The 20590-nt window shown below is 64.6% G+C and overlaps 1 protein-coding gene across 1 annotated transcript in view; it reads left to right on the forward strand.

Moving 5' to 3' along the window:
- IL17RE (interleukin 17 receptor E) overlaps positions 1-18450 on the forward strand; it is a 26017-nt gene extending 7567 nt beyond the window's left edge. Inside the window, exons 5-16 of the mRNA XM_008173371.4 lie at positions 1521-1644; positions 1975-2114; positions 3282-3350; positions 3997-4063; positions 4832-5013; positions 9730-9777; positions 10447-10492; positions 11845-11993; positions 12162-12230; positions 13480-13531; positions 14138-14245; positions 15187-18450. Of these exons, the coding sequence (XP_008171593.2) occupies positions 1521-1644; positions 1975-2114; positions 3282-3350; positions 3997-4063; positions 4832-5013; positions 9730-9777; positions 10447-10492; positions 11845-11993; positions 12162-12230; positions 13480-13531; positions 14138-14245; positions 15187-15902 (1770 nt within the window). The 3' untranslated portion in view covers positions 15903-18450. The remainder of the gene's footprint in view (positions 1-1520; positions 1645-1974; positions 2115-3281; positions 3351-3996; positions 4064-4831; positions 5014-9729; positions 9778-10446; positions 10493-11844; positions 11994-12161; positions 12231-13479; positions 13532-14137; positions 14246-15186) is intronic.
- The last annotated feature ends 2140 nt before the right edge of the window (positions 18451-20590 follow it).

Below are 20590 nucleotides of genomic sequence, written 5' to 3' on the forward strand. Positions count from 1 at the left end.
CACCGTGCCCTAGGAGCCGTGCCTGCTCACGGGGTCTGCACCGGGGGACAGGGAGGAGGCTGGGGGGGGGGGGGGCTCCCGTGGCAGAGCTTGGGGGGGGCGCTCCCGTGGCAGTGCTGGGCGGGGGGCTTGTGGGGCGGAGGCAGGGAGGCTGTGGAGGTGGGAGGCTGGGGGGGTGGAGGCAGGAGGCTTGCAGGGTGGGGGAAGGGGGAGGCTCTGGAGGTGGGGGGCTTGTGGTGGGGCAGGACGGGGGACTCTGGGGGGGCTCACGGGGCGGAGGCAGGGGGAGGCTGTGGAGGTGGGAGGCTGGTGGGGTGGAGGCAGGAGGCTTGCAGGGTGGGGGCGGGGGACTCGCAGGTGGGGGAAGGGAGAGGCTCTGGGGGGGCTCGTGGGGGTGGAGGCAGGGGGACTCGCAGGGCAGGGGTGGGGGGCTCGTGGGGGCGGAGGCAGGGGGCTTGCAGGGTGGGGCGGGGGACTCGGGGGGGACTCGCAGGGTGGGGGAAGGGGGAGGCTTGGGGGGGCTAGCGGGGGCAGAGGCAGGGGGTCACAGGGTGGGGGAAGGGGGAGGTTCGGGGGGGCTCACGGGGACGGAGGCAAGGGGACATGCAGGGTGGGTGCGGGGTGCTCTGGGGGGCTCGCAGGGTGGAGGCAGAGGGAGGCTCTGGAGGTGGGGGGCTTGTGGGGCAGAGGCAGGGGGCTCGCAGGGTGGGGGCAGGGAGGCTCGCGGGGGTGGAGGCAGGGGACTCGCAGGGTGGGGGCGCGGGACTCGGGGGGACTCGCAGGATGGGGGCGGAGGCAGGGGGCTCACAGTGGGGGCGGATGGCTCGGGGGGAGACTCGCAGGATGGGGGAAGGGGGAGCCTTAGGGGGCTCGTGGGGACGGAGGGAAGGGGACTCGCAGGGTGGGGGCAGGGGGCTCGCAGGGTGGAGGCAGGGGGAGGCTCTGGAGGTGGGGGGCTTGTGGGGTAGAGGCAGGGGGCTCGAAGGGTGGGGGCAGGGGGCTCGGGGGGACTCGCAGGGTGGAGGCAGGGGAAGGCTCTGGAGGTGGGGGACTTGTGGGGCAGAGGCAGGGCACTCGCAGGGTGGGGCCGGGAGGCTCGTGGGGGCGGAGGCAGGGGGCTCGCAGGGTGGGGGCGGCGGGCTCGGGGGGGACTCGCAGGGTGGGGGAAGGGGGAGGCTCGGGGGGGCTCGCGGGGAAGGAGGCTCGGGGGGACTCGCAGGATGGGGGAAGGGGGAGGCTTGGGGGGCTCGTGGGGACGGAGGGAAGGGGACTCGCAGGGTGGCGGTGGGGTGCTCGGGGGGACTCGCAGGGTGGAGGCAGGGGGAGGCTCTGGAGGTGGGGGGCTTGTGGGGCAGAGGCAGGGGGCTCGCAGGGTGGGGGCGGGGGACTCGGGGGGACTCGCAGGGTGGGGGAAGGGGGAGGCTCGGGGGGGCTCACGGGGGCGGAGGCAAGGGGACCCGCAGGGTGGGGGCGGGGGACTTGGGGGGGCTCGCGGGGGCTCACCCTGTGCTCTCCCCCAGTGGCAGGTGCAGTTTGACTGTTTCCCGGTGGAGAGCGGGCGCCGTGTTCTGGTCTCGCTTGGCACCGTCCCTGACCGGGGGCTGAGCCTCAACCGGAGCCACCTGGTCGCGGCAGAGCCGGCAGGTGAGACGAGGTGGGGGGGTCTCCCTCCTTGGGGGCTGGAAATGCCACCTCCACGCAGAGACCTGGGGGAGGGGCTGTGGGGGTCCGTCTCTCAGGGTTGCTGTGGGGGATCACGGGGTGGGGTCGTGGAGAGCTATGGGGGGACTTTCTGGGGGTGCTGGGCTGTGTCTTGGGGCTCTGGGGCTGGCTCCGGCCACGGCTGGTCCCAGGCCTGAAGCTGCGCTGGGTTTGGCCCAGCAGCGCCCACTGGCTGCTGTTCAGCCGGGGTCAGTCAGGGCTGCCTGTGCACGTGGGCACGGGCGCCCATCCCCGGCCCTCTCTCCTCTGCAGGCCCCAAGTTCAGCTACGCCTGGCGCCCGGAGGCACGGGCCATTGAGGTGTCGGTGCCCGAGGGCCCTGCCCTGGCCGTGCGGCTGTGCCACCAGCTGGCGCTGGAGTGCGAGGAGCTGTCCACCCCCTTCCCCCGACAGGTGAGGAGCACGGCCCCAGGGGCTCCCCCGTGCCGGGCGGGGCTGGCCGGCCCCAGGGGCGTGGGCCAGAGGGCACCTCCAACAGTTAGAACATAAGAACATAAGAACGGCCATACTGGGTCAGACCAAAGGTCCATCCAGCCCAGTGTCCTGTCTGCCGACAGTGGCCAATGCCAGGTGCCCCAGGGGGAGTGAACCTAACAGGTAATGATCAAGTGATCTCTCTCCTGCAATCCATCTCCACCCTCTGACAGACAGAGGCTAGGGACGCCATTCCTTACCCATCCTGGCTAATAGCCATTAATGGACTTAACCTCCATGAATTTATCCAGTTCTCTTTTAAACGTTGTTATAGTCCTAGCCTTCACAACCTCCTCAGGCAAGGAGTTCCACAGGTTGACTGTGCGCTGTGTGAAGAAGAACTTCCTTTTATTTGTTTTAAACCTGCTGCCTATTAATTTCATTTGATGACCCCTAGTTCTTGTATTATGGGAATAAGTAAATAACTTTTCCTTATCCACTTTCTCCACATCACTCATGATTTTATAGACCTCTATCATATCCCCCCTTAGTCTCCTCGTTTCCAAGCTGAAGAGTCCTAGTCTCTTTAATCTCTCCTCATATGGGACCTGTTCCAAACCCCTAATCATTTTAGTTGCCCTTTTCTGAACCTTTTCTAGTGCCAGTGTATCTTTTTTGAGATGAGGAGACCACATCTGTACGCAGTATTCGAGATGTGGGCGTACCATCGATTTATATAAGGGCAATAAGATATTCTCCGTCTTATTCTCTATCCCCTTTTTAATGATTCCTAACATCCTGTTTGCTTTTTTGACCGCCTCTGCACACTGTGTGGACATTTTCAGAGAACTATCCACGATGACTCCAAGATCTTTTTCCTGACTTGTCGTAGCTAAATTAGCCCCCATCATATTGTATGTATAGTTGGGGTTATTTTTTCCAATGTGCATTACTTTACATTTATCCACAATAGATTTTATTGTGGATGAATGTGGAACAGTTGCCCTCCCAGCGGGGAGCCCGGCCGTACCTGGGGGTGCCAAGGGTGGACCCGGGGTCCCTGCCTGGGTTGGACCAGGCACAGCAGTGTCCTTTGGGGGCCTGGCTGGGCTCTGCCACCCTCACCCACCTCCTTCCCCGCTGCAGGCGTTGGTGTCTGGGGGTCACAGCATTGTGCTGCCCTACGAGTTCCTGGTGCCCTGTCTCTGCATTGAGGTACGTCTGCCGGCCACCAGCCCCTGGCCGCCTGGGTCTGGCCTGACAGCGACCCGTGTGGGGGGAGAGAGGTGCCTGGGCGCTGGGGGCGGAGGTGCAGGGGGCTGGGGAGGATGGGGCCTGGGCACTGGGGCGGGGGTCCGGGGAGGACAGGGTCTGGGTGCTGGGGAGGGAAGGAGGTGCAGTGGTCTGTGCAGGATGGGGCCTGGGCGCTGGGGCGGGGGTCCAGGGAGGACAGGCCTGGGCGCGGGGTTGTGGGGGGAGAGGTGGGAGTCTGGGGAGGACGGGGCCTGGGCGCTGGGGAGGGAGGGAGGTGCAGGGGTCTGTGCAGGATGGGGCCTGGGCACTGGGGCGGGGGTCCGGGGAGGATGGGGCCTGGGCGCTGGGGCGGGGGGGGGGGCAGTTGCGGGGGTCTGGGGAGGACGGGGCCTGGGCGCTGGGGCGGGGGGGGCAGTTGAGGGGGTCTGGGGAGGACGGGGCCTGGGCGCTGGGGCGGGGGGGGGCAGTTGCGGGGGTCTGGGGAGGACGGGGCCTGGGCGCTGGGGCGGGGGGGGCAGTTGAGGGGTCTGGGCAGGACAGGGCCTCGGCGCTGGGGCGGGGGTCCCGTGCGGCCACTTACTCAGAATCTGATCCCTTGGTTCCTCAGGCCTCCTACCAGCACCGTGACAGCCTCCGCACCAAGCTGTGCCCCTTCCAGCCCCAGCCGGAAGCTTGTGAGTGGCCTGGGCCGGGGCATGCCGGCCTTCGGGAGTTCCTGGCTGGGGGGCTGGAGTCCAGGGGGTGGGTCTGCTGGGCCCCAGCTGCCCCTGCCCTGAGCCCTGCCTGCAGCCTGGCGAGCACTGTGCCCGTAACGAAGGCGCCCGCCAAGCCCCCAGCATCTCCCTGGGGCACCTGGGCCTCTGGGTGCTGGCAGGATTCCCAGCTCTGCTGCTCCCGTGGGAGCGGTGCCCTGAGCGGCCACACGGCCGGCAGCCCGTCCTGGTGTCCTGTGCCAACTGGTCCCATAGCAAAGCACAGCGCTGGCCTGCCCAGAGCAGTGCCCACGGGTGGGCCGTACGGGGAGACGGGCCGCTCCAGGGCCCTGCCTGGCTGGACTGGGCCGGGCTCCATGCAGGAGACGAGCTGCGCTGCCCTCGCCCCCAGCCCACGCCCCCCTCGATCAGCACTGAGCTCCCACTGGGGACAGGAGTTGTGTCGTGAGCTGTGCCACGGTGCTCTGTGTATACCCGAGTCTCCATCCACGTCACCTGCCCCGACACCTCACAGGGGCCGGGAGCACCAGGGGACACTGGCTTCGGTCCAGACCTTGCCTGGCGCCCGGGGGCAAACTAGTCTGTAGCTCCAGACCCAGGGGGTGCCTGTAGCCCTTTCACATCCCAGTGCCTCTGCCAGCCGGCACTGGGGCCCCTGGCTGTGCTGGTGGGGCAGGGTGTAGGGCTGAGCCTGCCAGTGCCTCTGGCTGATGCCTCTCTGCCCCCCAGATGGCTCCGAGCTGTGGGCGTCCATGCAGTTCCATGACTACAGCGCCAGCAGTGAGGCCAACATGGTCATGGTGCTGAGTGCCCGTTGCCCGCTGCACCCGACCGCCACCCTGTGCTGGAAGGAGAGTGACACGGGGGCCTGCCACAGTGTCCCCAACTCCACAGCCATGGAGTCCAACCAGGTACACAAGCACGCGGCCCAGGGCACCGGCTCCGGCGCCTGTCTGCAGCGGGGGGAGCCAGCTGCCTGCTCCCGGAGGGACGCCTGTGGGGGGCTCGCGCTGCCAGGACTGAGCCGGCCTGGGAGTTTGGCGAAAGCCTGGGTCCTGCGGTGCCAGTGCAATCGCGAGCCCCTCCCAAGCGCCGAGCCCAGCGACACTCAAACTGCTGCATCTCAGGACTTGCAGCGTGAAGGGAAGAGCCCCTGCGGGCCGGGAGAGGGCCTCAGCACCCCAAGAAGAGCAGGGTCCCCCAGCTCTCAGAACACAGGGAAGGGGGGAATTCAGGGCTGACAGGCCCACCCCACCCCCTCTGCTACCCCTCATATTTTCCAACTCCTCCGGTCTTCTCCCCTGCCACTCCCCCAATCCCTCCCTATTCCCCCTTGCCTGAGGCCCTACCCCCATTCCGTTTACCCCCTTCCCCATAATGCGCCCATCCATCCCTTGCTGCAGATCCAACCCCTCTTCCCCTGGTACGACCTGCCCGGGCACCCCCCCACCCCTCCTCGCCCCGCGAGCATTCACCGCTCAGAATCTGTTTCAGGCCCTTCCGGAGAATCTGCCGTCCTCCGATTTCCACACAACAAAGTAGAATCATAAAGTGACTGGGGAGGCTGATGTTCCCAGATGTTCATGGTTCAATCTCAGATTTCCTCCGGGGGTTCCCTGTCCCCCTCCCCAGTGTGTAAGAGTTTCTGGCTGTGTCAAGGGTGCCTGTCCCGTCCCCGTCCCCCCGCAGCAGTGTGTTCTCAGCACGTGCACCGAGGGTGCCTGATCTCTCCTCTCCCCCCAGATCCCAACTCACATGGGGGGTAGGGAGTGGGTCTCAGATCCCCACTGTGAGGCAAGCCCCTCCCCCCCCAAGAACCTGGGTTCCATGAGGAGCACGGGGGGGTGGGGTGGGGGGCTGACTCCCTTAGATGGGCAGAAGCCCACCCAGATCCTGGCGCCCGCACAGTGGGGGCTGGGAGAGTGGCTCAGGGACCCCCCCTCCGATCCCATTTCACATGGGGGTAGTGAGAGGGGCTCAGCCCCCCAAGAAAGGCAAGCCCCAAGACCCCGGCTGACACAAGGGTGTGTAAGAGGCCAGATCAGGCCCCATAGATGGGCAGGAATCCCCCAGAGTCTGGGGCACACACAAGGGGGCAGGAAGCAAAGCTCAGACACACCTGGGGGACAGGGGCCCTGTCACGGAGTCCCCGGGCGATGCTCTGGAGCTGCTCCCTACAAAGCCGGGCAGGGCTCTGGGGAGCCTCCTCTCTCGGAGCAGACTGTCCCCGGGCAAGAAGTTTCCCCAGTTCCACCTTCCTGGGTCTGAGGTCAGAGCATCAGCCTCCCCTGCCCCTCCGTGCGCTTCCCACAGCGAGTCCGCCCAGGCCCCCAGATCCTGGCACCCACCCAGAAGGGCAGAATATGGGGCCCCCCATCCCTCACCTCCATGTGTCCCTCACTCCCCAGCCCCTCTGACTTTCCCTGCCACCCATCCCCACTTATCCCGCTCCTCTCAATACAGCCCCAAGCCCCTCTGACCCCTATGCCCCCCACTCTTCCACCCCCTAAAATGCCCCTCCCCTGCCAGCAAGCATTCGCAGGGGGAACTTTATTTATTACAAAAATACTTTGATTACATTCCCCCCCCCCCCCGGATAAATGAACAAACAGCCTGCTGGAGCCGGATTTCGGCAATACGCCAGCCCCCTGTTCCAAAGGCTGTTGGCTCATGACACGGCTAGCTGGCTCAGGGTCAAAGGATGACTGCGCATCCCCTGGAGCTGTCAGGCTGGGGGGTGCTTTGAAGGCTAACAGCCCTGTTCACTCCTCTCCCCACATCTGCCCTCGGGGGTCGGCACAGGAGCCTTGCAATGTGCTGACCACAACCAGCTTGATCTGTTTGAAACAACGTTTTCATTTGATTTTCCCTGAAGGCTTGTGGGGGCCGTGCCCTCTGTTAGGGTGGCCCTCGAGCGCTGGGCACCTTGGTGCAGTGATCTGAGCCCTGGTTTGAGCTCTAGCTGTGAGCCCAGAAAGGTTTTCAGAATCTCTCCACTTTAAAAAAGGCTAGGAGGTTTGGGGCTGTAGCTAGGGTGACCAGATGATAACTGGAAAATATTGGGACTGCCGCAGGGGGAGCGCCTTTTCAATTGTTACACTCACCCGTCTGGGTCTTCGGCGGCACTTCGGAAGTACCTGCCGCCGAAATGCTACCGAAGACCCGGAAAGGTGAGTGTAACAATTGAAAAGACGCTCCCCTTGAGGCAGTCCCGATATTTTCCTAAGCAAAGCAAAAAAAAAAAAAAAAAAGCCGTGCCCGAAACAAAATATTGGGACGCGGGACAAACTGCTCGATATCGGGACAGTCCCGATTTTATCGGGACGTCTGGTCACCCTAGCTGTAGCTCAGGAATTCCGTGCTACAAATGGCTCTAACTGTGGGCTGCTAACAGAACCCCACACCTCTGTGAGGAACCCCACGGTGCACGGCAATGCAAGGGATCTCGTAGATTTTAGCACACTTAGAAGAGTCGAGCTTTAACCAGAAGAGCCGTGCATCTGACCGGGAGAGTGCTATATTCCACTTCATCTTTGCAGATACAGAGAAACCGATCACAGCACTAAACATGAATGGGTACAAGTGAGCATGAACTGATCACATTTATAATGTGCAAACAATAAAGTCCAGACCAGTGTTTTAGATACTTGGTACTTTAAAAGGGCCAATTTTGAAAAGCTGAAAATAATTATGAGCCAAATCAGCTGAGAGGAAGAATAATCAGAAAAATGTGAATGACAGCTGGGAATTGTTTAAGAACACTTTATTAGATGCCCCAAAAGGCCTTGTTGGTTAGAAAACTGACCTGATTTAGAAGGAAGATGATGGCAGTTACAAAAAATGAATGATATAGATACACATAACAAATGGAAGAAAGGGGAAGTTGACAGTAATGAATATAAATCAGAAGTTGGGAACTGTAGAAAATTGATAAGGGAAGCAAAGGGACACAAGGAAAAATCTATGGAAAAATCTATGGCCAGCAGAGTTCGAAATAAACCAAAACAGCTGTTAGAAGGGAGCCCTTCCTCCACACCCCCGCTCTGGGTGTTGTAATGGGGTGCACGGGGCATAGAGCTGGCCGTGGTCCCAGGTGTGGGAAGTTGGGCCCAGCCCTATGGGACAGGGGCTGCTGCTGCAGGGTAGATGTGGGTTTGTTCTGCAACACCCCTCCCCCACTCGAGGGCTTCCCAGCACCCCCCACATGGATAAAACTAAGTGACTCAGAATTCCCCAAAGAACAAGCTTTGTGGGGCTCTGTCCGCTAGTGCCTCTGTGGGGAACAGGTTTGCTAATGGGCTGCCCAGTCTAGCAGAGGGAGGGCGAATGCAACCCAAGGGCTGGGCGGTGAAGCCAGAGAAAGTCAGATGGGAAATGTGGTGTCAGTTTTTAACCGCTGGCCAGTTTCCCGGGGTGGCGGATTCTCCATCCCTGGCCCTGGTTCAGTGGGGAGCGGCCGATGCTAACAGCTCTGCTCGAGGGGCTATGGGGGGTTGGGTGGGGGGGCAGGGCTCTGGCCTGGCTGTCACAGAGTGTGGGGGAGTCTGGGTCCTGCACCCCCAATTCCTGCGATTCACCGGGACTCTCAGCCAGCCAGTAAAATGGAGGGTTTATTAGACGACAGGAATACAGTCCCAAGCAGGGCTTGTAGGTACAACCAGGACTCCTCAGTCAAGCCCCCAGGGGACAGGGAGCTTAGACCCCAGCTCTTGGGGCTTCCTCCGTTCCCCAGCCAGCTCCAAACTAAACCCCCTCCAGCCGTCTCCTCCAGCCACACCACCCGGCTCCTCCTGCAGCCTTTGTCCATCACCTGGCCCCAGGCCCCTCCTGGCTCAGGTATCCCATCCCCAATGCAGACAGTCTCAATACAACTCCCAGGCAACATCCCCAGGTCAATGCCCCACTCCCTGCTCCGTCACACCGGGTCAGAGGAGGGGATCACAATGAATCTCAGTCTCTGAAGGGTGTGGCAAGCTGGAGGGGCCTCTGTCCCATCCCACTGCCCCAGGGCACCTGGGGCTGCAGGCACGTCTCCCCCAGTGCTGGGCCCAGTGCCTGCCTGGCCCTGGGGCCCTGCCACCAGCACCCACTGTCCCCCAAAGGGATGGGCCGCACACCACTGGGGCTCCCCCTGAGAGCTGTCCCTGAGCTGAGCTGGGATGGGCCTCGGCTCTGGGGACTGAGTGCTGGGGAGCGGCGGGCTGTCCCCTCCAGGCCTGGGAGGTGGAGGGGAGTTTCTCCCCCAGCCAGGGTGGGCAGGCTCCCCATGTCGCATGAGGGGCAGGGCTTGGCCTGGGCTGACTCCCCCCCGCCCAACGGAAGGGGCTGAGGCAGGTGACGAGGGCCCCCCAGGCCCCTCTGCTGCAGCAACTGCCTCTCCCCATCCAACTGCTTCTGCAGCACCGCTCTGCAACCTGGCCTGCTCTCCCAGGGCTGGCCCGGGGGCAGATGGTTTGCAGCCCTCTGGGAGCTGGGGGCAGGATGGGGTGGGGGAGTGAGGGGGGGTTCTCCAGGAGGTGGGAGAGGTGGGGAAGCTGAGGTAAGGGGGTTCCCCAGGAGGTTCCCCAGGGGGCCCCCGGTAGTGAGGGTCAGCTGCAGTTTGTGACACGCTCTCTGCTCTGGTCTAGGCCTACACCGTGGAGAAGGTGGATGTGCATCCTCTGCTCTGCTTCAAGGTGAGCTCCCCGCATGCCCCCGGCCGAGCCACCCACTGGCAGAACTCCTGGTGCTTCACTGGGATCTCTGGCTGGGTGGCTCCCCGGAGCCACACGCTGAACCCAGCCCCAGCGCGATCCACCCTGCCCTTCCTGGCACGCCCACCAGAGACCCTAGGCCCCTTCCAGGGGATCCTGCCCAGGGAAGAGCCGGAGTTGCCAGGTGGGAAGCGGCGGGCAGGCGCGTGCTGTCAGGGCAGAGCGGGCCGGGGCTGCAGAGCCGGGCTCTCGTCTCACACGGGGCAGGCAGCCTCTGGCCGATGCCCCCCGGTGGGTAACGGAAGCCCAGACCCATGCTGTTGCCCCCTGTGGTGCCACCTTACAGAGGAAGGGCTCTGGCCCTGCCCCAGAGCCGACCCAGAGGGACTGATGGGCCCCCAAGCCCCATTCCCCTTCCCCGCCCCTCCCAGCGTCCGCGGAACAGGCTGGCGAGCTGGGGCCGGCAAAGGGCTGAAGTGCACAAGTGCCGGGCACCCTCCCCTGCCGTGCCCTTCAGTGGAGCGTGAGCAGCCTCCGCTCTCAGTGCCCAGCCAGAGGGGCCCGCTGGCGAGTGCTGACCCCCAGCCTGGCCTCCCTCTAACACCCCCTCCGGGCAGGGCCTTTCTGGTGACTTTCCTTGTTTCTCTCCAGTTCTCCTACGGCAACAGCAGCCACGTGGAGTGCCCGCACCGGCCAGGTGAGCCTGCCCTGCCTCTCTGCAGTGGGGGCGGCTGGGTGTTGGGGGGACAGCGAGTGCCGTGTAGCAGCACCTCAGCTGAGCCCTAGACTGACAACTTCCCTCTGTGCAACCTGGCTGTGCCGGGTCCCGCAGGGCCGTGCGCCACCCGTGCCTCGGAGCTCCCTGAGCGCAGCAATGGCTCCCCTGCCCCAGGGTGCAGCCTGCTCTGGGGGGGAGCTACCGCCTGGCAGCACCGCACAGAACAGCACCTCCTGTGGGCAGGAGGGGAGCCAGGGCTCCCATCCCCACACAACACAAAGCACTGGGGCCTGAGCACAAGGAGGTGGGGCTGCTGCCCATCATCATGGGGTCTGGCTAAGGGGGGGAGGGTTCTTCTCTCCTGAGAACAATGGCACCTGCAGCATTGCACCCCCTTTCTCCATGCTGGGGCCAGCCCCGCCTGCCAGGGGAGAGCGCCCCCTGCTGAGCCCCACAGCACCCCCTAGCGCCCCACTGGGGCCAGCCCTGCCTGCCAGGGAAGAGCGCCCCCTGCTGAGCCCCACAGCACCCCCTAGCGCCCCACTGGGGCCAGCCCTGCCTGCCAGGGAAGAGCACCCCCTGCTGAGCCCCACAGCACCCCCTAGCACCCGACTGGGGCCAGCCCCGCCTGCCAGGGGAGAGCGTCCCCTGCTGAGCCCCCATCCCACTCCCTGCAACCTCCTGTATTTTCCTTGGGTGTCTCTGTTGAGGGTTCACTTACTTTAGTGATAAGGTGTCAGCCTGGCTCTGTCTGACCAGGAGAGATCAGCTCAGTGCAGAAAGGGTTAATGCTTTACCCAGTCTGGGGAGGAGCACTGCAGTTTACAAAGGGATCACAGGAACCAGGGGATATTATATCCTTTGTTTCCAGCAAACAGACAAGCCCTGTGTCCCGGGACCTTGGCTAACCCTGTCCCTGACCTCTCCCTAGCTCCGGCCCCAGTTGTCCCTGTCAGTTGTGCTGAGCGCGCACTGCAGTTTGTGACCCTTCCAAGCCACACATCTTCGCCCCTCACTCCTACCGGGGCCCTGCACAGGTCCCCTCCTTGCCCATGCCTGCTCTCTGCTTAGCGTGAGTGCAAAGCATGCTGGGAGGCTGGCTCCTAGTTACACAACGTAGCATAAGTGCAAAGAACACACAGCCACCTACACATCCCTGACACTGACTAACCTCTCCCCTCCTGGTGCTGGCCAGGCCTGGCCCTGCTTTGCATGAGAGCCAGGGAGCCTATGCCTGAGCCCCACAGATGCCCTGCAGGCCCTGGGTGGGTGGGGGCCCCGATGTGGGGTGGGCGGGCCCATGTGTGACCCCTCCTGTTTTCTCCCTGTAGACACCGCCTGGAACGTGTCCGTGAGCATCCGGTTCCTGCAGCTTCTCCTGCGTGTGACCTCCACTGTCCCGGCATCCTTCAGCGCAGCCCTGTGCCGGCAGCAGGGGAGCCGGTGTGAGCCAGAGGCGCCTGTCTACACCGTCACAAGCGTAAGTGGCTTGGCCCGGGAGCCTGGCACCCTGGGACCCGCTGCGCTCGCTGCCAGGGAATGCCGAGGCCTCAGGCCAGCGGGCAGGATCAGAGCCCCCTGCGCCCAGCCGGGGGGCAGGGAGGGGAGGGGGTGCTCTTTGGTTAATGGCGTCCTTCTTGGTTTGCAGCCAGAGAGCTTCGGCCCCAGGGAGCTGACCCTGCCGCTGCCGCTGCAGATCGTGGGCGGCTGTGTGCTGGTAAGGCCCCCGCCCCCGGCGCTGCCCCGTTCCCATGGCTCCGTCCCTACCTTATCCAGCCATTCTTCTGCTCATGCCCCTCACTGTAGTATCTGAGCACCTGGCATCACAAAGCCCCCTCCCCCGCAGGGTCACAGGATCCCCTGCCGCGTCACAGAGCCCCCCCTGCTCCCCAGCCCCCCTCCCCCTTCCCCGTCACAGAGCCCCCTCCCCCGCAGGGTCACAGGATCCCCCGCCGCGTCACAGAGCCCCCCCCTGCTCCCCAGCCCCCCTCCCCCTGCCCCGTCACAGAGCCCCCTCCCCCGCAGGGTCACAGGACCCCCTGCCACACTACAGAGCCTGGGGTTGCCAACAAAACCGAACACCCTAGCCCTGCCCCTTCCCCGAGGCTCTGCTCCGCCCCTTCCCCAAGGCGTCCCCGCTCACTACTTTCCCCCTCCCTCGGTGGCTCGATCTCCCCCCACCCTTGCTCCCTGGTTGGGGCAGGGGGTTGGGGTGTGGGGGTGGTGAGGGCTCTAACTGGGGTGGGGCCAGAAATTAGGGGTTCAGGGTGCAGGAGGGGGCTCCAGGCTGGGACAGGGAGTTGGGGTGCAGGAGGGGTGAGGGCTTCATCTGGGGTATGGACTCTGGGGTGGGGCTGAGGGGTTTGTGGTGCAGGAGGGGCTCCAGTTTTGTGGGGGGGCTTGGGGTTGGGGCACAGGCTGACCTCGGGTGGCTCCCGGTCAGAGGCAGGCTTCCTACCTGTCCTGGCACTGTGCTTCACCCCAGAAGCAGCCAGCAGCAGGTCCGGCTCCTAGGCAGGGAGACTAGGAGGCTCCGCGTGCTGCTCTCGCCCGCAGGCACCGCCCCCCCAGCTCCCATTGGCCAGTTCCCGGCCAATGGGAATGCAGAGCTGGTGCTTGGGGTAGGGGCAGCGCGCAAAGCCTCCTGGCCCCCCTGCCTAGGAGCCGGACCTGCGCGTTGCTGACCGGAGCCGCCAGGGTCCCTTTTCGACCGGGTGTTCCAGTCAAAAACTGGACATCTGGCAACGCTAACAGATCCCCCTGCCCCGCTGTGTCACAGAGCCCCCGTGCCCCCTCCCCGTGCAGGGTCACAGGATCCCCCGCCGCAGCCCCACCTGCCTCCAGCCCTCCTCCCCCTCCCCGTCACAGAGTCCCCTCCCCCTGCATGGTCACAGGACCCCCTCCACCCACCTGTCACAGAGCCCCTTGGTGTCAAACCCCCCACGTGCTCTCTCTGTGCCTGGCAGGTGTGGCGCTCCGACGTGCACTTTGCCCGGAAGCAGCTCCTGTGCGCAGATGGTGAGTGTGGCCCCATGCAGAGCCCCGGGGGGCAGCCAGAGGCAGAGAGGTCATGGCGAGGAGGGAGCAGATGTGCCCATCTGCCCCCCGTAGGTCACTGGCCCCCGCACACTGACCCAGCTGGTGAGTGAGACCCAGGTGTCGCAGCCCGCAGGAGCCCGGCTGGCGTGTGGCCCTGGCAGAGAACAGGAGGGCCCCAGGGCCGAGGCCCCCATGGCAGGGAAATGATTCAGTGACCTGCACCCCAGGCCGCGGAGGAAGGTGAACCCCCCCAAGGTCACGGCCCCTCTGCCCTGGGGGAGATTCCTTCCCCACCCCCTAGGGTGCGCGGTTAGCCCCTGAGCAGGTGAGCGAGAGCCAGGTGCCAGCACTGACAGGGAGACGGCTCGGTGCCCCTCAGAGCCCTGGCCCTGCCCAGGGCCCCGTCTCCAGCCATGGCCACCCCCCTGCTTCAGAGGAAGTTGCCAAAAACACCGACCCCAGAGTGTGTTCCGGGGGAGGGGATCCCTTCCTAACCCCTGCCGCCGTTCGGCCGCAGTGATGAAGCATGAGCTTGGAGCACCAGAAGCAGCGCTGCTCAGCACCTCTCACCCACTTCTCTTCCAGTTGCTCGCAAGCGCTTTGGGCTGCTCGCCCTGGGGCTGGGCCTGGCTCTGGGGCTGCTGGGGACTGTCCTGCTGCTGAACTGCAGGAGCCTCCGGAAACTCACCACAGGTGAGGGGCTGGGATCCCGGGGGGCAGAGGGGCTGGGGGCCAGAATCCCGGGGGGCTGGGGCAAGGAGCCAGTGAGGGGCTGGGATCCCGGGGGGCTGGGGGCTGGGTTCCAGGGGGGTTGGGGCAAGGGGCCAGTGAGGGGCTGGGATCCCGGGGGGCAGAGGGGCTGGGGGCCAGAATCCCGGGGGGCTGGGGCAAGGAGCCAGTGAGGGGCTGGGATCCCGGGGGGCTGGGGGCTGGGTTCCAGGGGGGTTGGGGCAAGGGGCCAGTGAGGGGCTGGGATTCCAGGGGGCAGCGGGGCTGGGGGCTGGGTTCCGGGGGGGCGGAGGGGACAGGATCTGATGAGGATCTGGGGGCTGGGATCCGGGGCGCGGAGGTGACAGGATCCTGGGGGGCTGAGGCAAGGAGCCAGTGAGGGGCTGGAATCCCCGGGGGGCAGAGGGGCTGGGATCTGGGGAGCGGAGGTGACAGGATCCTGGGGGGCTGTGGCAAGGAGCCAGTGTGGGGCTGGGATCCCGGGGGGCAGAGGGGCTGGGGGCCAGGATTCTGGGGGGGTTGGGGCAAGGAGCCAGTGGGGGGCTGGGATCCCGGGGGGCAGAGGGGCTGGGGGCCAGAATCCTGGGGGGCTGGGGCAAGGAGCCAGTGAGGGGCTGGGATCCCGGGAAGCAGAGGGGCTGGGGGCTGGGATCCGGGGCGCGGAGGTGACAGGATCCTGGGGGGCTGTAGACACAGTTGGACAGGAAGCGGCAGGGAAGGGAGCAGGGTGGGGGTCTTGCTGGCTGAGCAGGAGAGGTGAGCGGCTGGGGACGGCCCTGCATGGGAGCTCAGCCAGGCGAAGGGCTCTGTCAGCCAGGCAGCCTGGAGCACTTTGCCCAGGAACCGCCCCCTGCAGAGCCTTGGGCGGGGGGCACCCTGCCACTGACCCTGCCCTCTCCCCACAGCGCCGCGGGGCCGTCGGCCCGTCCTGCTGGTCTATTCCCCCGACTCCGAGGAGCACAAGGTTCTGGTCTGCACCTTGGCGGACGTGCTGTGCTCGGCGCTGGGCTGCGACGTGCGGCTGGACCTGTGGGAGGCGGGCAGCGTGGGGCGGCTGGGGGCACTGCCCTGGCTCTATGTGCAGCGGGAGCTGGTGGCCCGGGAGCAGGGCACCGTGCTGATCCTGTGGAGCCAGGGCAGCGCCCGGCTCTACCAGCTGTGGCGGGGGGCAGCCGCAGGCAGCAGCGGCTCTCCGGACCCCCACGATCTGTTCGGCGCAGCCATGTCCTGTCTGCAGAGCGAGCTGCAGGTGGGCGGGGGGGCAGGGCGGCTGGGCGACTGGGCGCTGGCCTACTTTGGCGAGCTGTGCAGCCGGCGAGATGTGCCGCCTGCCCTGTGCCTGCTGCCCTGCTACCACCTGCCGCGGGAGCTGCCTGGCCTGGCCTGCTTGCTGCAGGGCAGCGCCCGGCCCCCCGCCTGGCTGCGCCCCAGCACGCTGCTGCACGGGCTGCTCATGTCGGAGAAGAGGAAGAGCCTGCAAGGCAGGGTGGAGCTGTGCCGGCTGCAGCAGCCCGAGGGGGCGCCCCTGGCCAGGCTGGCAGCCCACCAGGTGGGGTCTGTGGGGCCCAGCCCCCGCGCCCCTCCAGCCAGGCCGACCTCGCAGAGACCCAGCTGCACCTGAGCGTGCTGCAGTGGGCCACGTGCCAAGGACCTGGGCCGGGGAAGGGATGATGGGGAGGGTCCCTGGAGATGCCAGAGAGGGGCTGGTGGGGACATGGCTGGGCTCCAGGGTGCCACATCCGTTCCCAAGACCAAACGTGTCTGCAAGAGGCTGGCAGCCCCCGGACTCAGGAGAACCCAGGTGTCCTGACAAGGGGCAGCCTGTGAGCCTGGGTTTGCTGCGGGCTGGAAACTGCCTGGTGCCGGGTCTGTCAGGGGCAATGGGGCTTGGACATTTGCCCTCTTGCAGCCAGCTCTTGGGCAGGACCTGCCGCCTCCTCTGGTGACCACTGTGGGGTCTGTTGCCATGGCCACGAGTGTGGAGAGACTATATGGCCCTGAGGGGGAGGGGCAGGCCTGGGTGGAGAGGGCAGGTCTGTATGGCCCTGAGGGGCGGGCCCCTGGGGAGGGGGTGAGGCTGGCCCTGTCCTGGCCCCAAGGGGCAGGCCCCTGGGGAGGGGGTGAGGCTGGCCCTGTCCTGGCCCCGAGGGGCGGGCTCCCGGGGAGGGGGTGAGGCTGGCCCTGTCGTGGCCCCCCGGGGAGGGCTCCCGGGGAGGGGGTGGGGCTGGCCCTGTCGTGGCCCCGAGGGGTGGGCCCCTGGGGAGGGGGTGAGGCTGGCCCTGTCATGGCCCCGAGGGGCGGGCTCCCGGGGAGGGGGTGGGGCTGGCCCTGTCGTGGCCCCCCGGGGAGGGCTCCCGGGGAGGGGGTGGGGCTGGCCCTGTCGTGGCCCCCAGGGGAGGGCTCCCGGGGAGGGGGTGGGGCTGGCCCTGTCGTGGCCCCCAGGGGAGGGCTCCCGGGGAGGGGATAGGGCTGGCCCTGTCGTGGCTCTGAGGGGGCAGAGTCCTGCGTGAGCCCCCTGCCATGCTGTCACTGACCCTGCCCAGGGGTGAGAGCGGGCTTGGGGGCAGGTGACCTGTTCAGGGGGCTCTGCCCACAGCAGGGCCAGTGCCCATCAGTCCCAGCCTGCCCGGGGCCCAGCAGAGCAAGCACTTGCTCCCCGCTCAGTGGCGTGGCAGGCAGAGCCCCCGGCCGGCTCGGGTGCCGGAGCTGGATTCGGAGGTGTCTGGACATTGAATAAATGAGTTTTATGGCCTGTGAGGGCTCGGCTGATCCATCCGGCTGTGGGGGGCCTGTTGCGGAGCTCCTGGCCTCGCCCCAGCTGTGCCAAGGTGGTGTCCTGCCAGGCTGGGAGCCCAGGTAGCTGGTGGTGCCGCCCCAAGGGACGTGGGTGCCACCTCACAGCTCTGGGGGCTGGGATTTGGGGTAAAACTGATGGCACCCGAGGACTTGTTCACCGCCAGTCCCTAGCTGACTTGGGCTGAGCGAGCCCCTGACCATCCCTGGATTTGGGACTGGGCACAGCCCGTCCTGGGAGGGACATTGGGCCAGTTGTGCCACCCACCCCATTCCCTAGTCTCTTGAGTAGGTGCCCTGGGGAGCATCCACCCTGCAAGGAGAATGTGGGCACTGTCTGGAAGGGCCCCGAGCCTCCTGCGAGCTCTGGCATCAGGCCGGGCCTGGCATGAATCCCAGGGCGCGGACACTTGCTGAGCCTGCCAGCTGGGCACTGATGGACACCTCCCCCCTCCTCCCTGTCATGGTGCAGCCTGGGCATGTTGCTGACCGGGGTCAGGCTCTGCCGCAGGGCCCGGCAATCCCCGGCAGTGTGGGGACTCTGGCCTAGTCACCGTCCCCCGTCCCACCAGCTTGCCTGCCTGCCAGGGCCCAGCCTGCAGGAAGCAGCGACATCCCTGTGTGGATGGTCCCTGGCTCTGTGTCGCCTCCCCTCCCCACCTCCCTGGCCTGCCCGCTCAACATGGCCCTACCCCTCACACCTCCCCCAAGCAGGTGCTGTCCCCCTAGGGAGATGGCCCGGAGCTCGTGTCACTCCCTCAGCACCTAGCAGCCACTGCCTCGTGGGCTCTCACCAGGCACTGAGTACAGCCTGCCCACTGCTCCTGCCCTTGGCCACTCCTGAGCTTGGCCAGGCTGGGGCACCACGACCCCAGTGAGGATGTGGGCACTGAGGCTGGGGGAGGTGCGGGGGGGGATGTGGGCACTGAGGCTGGGACAGGTGCGGGGGGGGGATGCAACCCCCTGTGAGGAACTGGGATTGTTCTTAATGTGGTCTTTGAATGCTGAGTGGGGAGTATTGACCTGGGAAGGCAGGGGAGTGTGGCTGGGACGGTCTGCATTGGGGGATGGGAGAGTGGCCTTGAGGGAAGATACCTGAGCATGTAACGTGAGAACCCAGGTGGGGGTTGGGGCCAGGTGACACCTCTGCCCAGGAAACTGGACAAAGGCTGAGGAGAGACGCTGGAGGGAGTTGGAGTTGTCAGGAGCTGGCTGGTGTAATGGAGGGGAGCCCAGACGGGTCTCTGACCCCCCAACGGGGCTGTGGTGCCCCTGGGACCCCAAGATGGACCTAACTGGGGGGGGTCCTGTTGTCTGTACCTGCAAGACCTGTCTTGGACTGTGTTCCTGTCGTCTAAATAAACCTTCTGCTTTGCTGGCTGGCTGAGAGTCATGGTGAATCGCAGGAAGCCGGGGGTGCAGGGCCTTGTGTCCCCCCACACTTGGTGACACCCCCTCTGTCCAGGCGCTTGCAGTGTCAGTGTTGGCTGTGTGTGGTCCCTGGGCGTGCTGCACTCACTCTGGCCAGCTAGTCCATACAGACCAAGAAAACCACGGACTCCGGTCTGCAGTGAAGATACCCGACCAGGTTTATTGCCAGTGAAGCTCGGTCCTAGTGCCTGGCTCAATGGTGACAGGTACACACATGTCTGCCCGCTGCCGTGGATACAGCCCAGTGAATGATAGGACTTTCTGTTCCCCCCTTGGCTGGACACCCTCCCCCATGACCCCTCTTTATACACTGATACAAGTTACGTATCACCCCTCTGACGTGGCTAGTTACCACCCTGCGCCCAAACCTCTATCCATCACCCTGAGCAGAGGGCAGCGTGTCCCTGGGCCACCTTCGACTGCCCTTTCACTGCACCCCTCACCACACTGCTACTGAACAATTGCTGACTTGCTCATTTTTACCATTTAATTATAAAATAAAATGATTGGAATATAAATATTGTATTTACAGTCCAGTGGATAGTACATAGAGCAGTACAAACAAGTCATTGTAGTTTGTCCTGACTTCACTAGTGCTTTTTACGTAGCTTGTTGTAAAACTAGGCAAATCGTTAGGTGAGTTGATGTACCCCATGGAAGACCTCTGCATACCCCAGGGGGACACATACCCCCAGCTAAGACCCACTGGCTACCCATCACCCTGTATCGGGGTGTTCTGGAATGTGATTAGGAGTGGGTTTGGAAGGCCAGCTCTGTTCTTGCCAACTTCATGTACCGGACAGTGACCCTGCACACAGGCCTCTGCTTTGTACCCGGGCCTGACTTTAGTTTGAGCCTGCTCACTTAGCCCTGGTCTGAGAGGTGGGTGAACCACCCGGGCTAGCACCGCCAAGGCCTAGCTGCTGGCACCCACTGGTGTACTCCGGCGCTAAGCTGCCATGGTTGCCCCAGCCGAAGCCCAGGGGAGCCGTGCTGGCATTCTCTGCCTTGGACGGGAGCTCCAGCCTGAGCTCAGTGGCTCCCAGGGAAAGGGGAGAATTGGCTCCCCAAGGGATTTTACCTGAGTGGGTCACAAACCCAGCAGCAGACCTCTCTTGTTCTATCCGGTCTTGGGCCCAGCAGCATTGCTAAGAGAAGCAGTGTCCAGTAGCCAGGCCTGCTTAGCCCTAGCAGAGACTGTTTAACATCCTCCCCTGGCCACGTCTGCACCAGAAGGGTTTGCTGACATGTTTGGCCGGCACACAGCTGCTGCGGTTAGTATATCGCTTGTGCATGTGCACACTTGGGTCCTTGTGTCGGTGCTGCACGTACTCACCATGCATGCTTGTGTCGATGCACAGTGCAGTGCACCATGGGTACCCCAGTGTGCAACCTGCCGCCGTTCAGTTTGGGCGATGCATGCTGGGACAGAAATTGGTTGTGCAGGATGATGGGGAGCAAGGGGTCAACTTCCCATAATGCAATGTTCTCCATCCCACAATATCAGCCCTAGCCCATACATTTTGCCCCTATTTTCAATTTCCCATGACACCGCGCAGGACATTTTGCTGTCTGCCATGGCTGACAGCGGCCCGGAGCCTGCACAACACTGCAGGAGGCATGATCCACCAGTGTCCGCAGAGCCACAAGCGCCCCCGCAGGGAACAGGACGATTTCTTGGTGGTGGGCAGTTTTCTGTGGGACGTAGCGAGGTGGTTGGTGGTGGTCAGGGAGTAGCTGCAAGCAGGGAGCACTGCTGCTGGGCCTGAGAACCAAGCATGGACTGCTGGGATCGCGTCGTAATTCAGGGGTGGGCTGAGGAACAGCGGCAGCAGAATGTTTGGCTGTGCAAGGCCACGTGCCTGGATCTGTGCACCGAGCTCGCCCCAGGCACCAGTGCAGGGACACCAGACTGAGAGCTGCACTGACAGTGGAGAAGCGAGTGGTGTGTGCACTGCCATGCCGGATGGCTACCAGACAGTGGGAAATTATTTTGGAGTTGGACAATCCACTCCGGGGGCCATTGTCATGCAAAAGTGTGCAGGGCCCTGGATCATCTCCTGCTACACAGGCCTGTGACTCTTG

Source organism: Chrysemys picta, chromosome 7, assembly GCF_011386835.1.
Source record: "Chrysemys picta bellii isolate R12L10 chromosome 7, ASM1138683v2, whole genome shotgun sequence".
NCBI lineage: Eukaryota > Metazoa > Chordata > Testudines > Emydidae > Chrysemys > Chrysemys picta.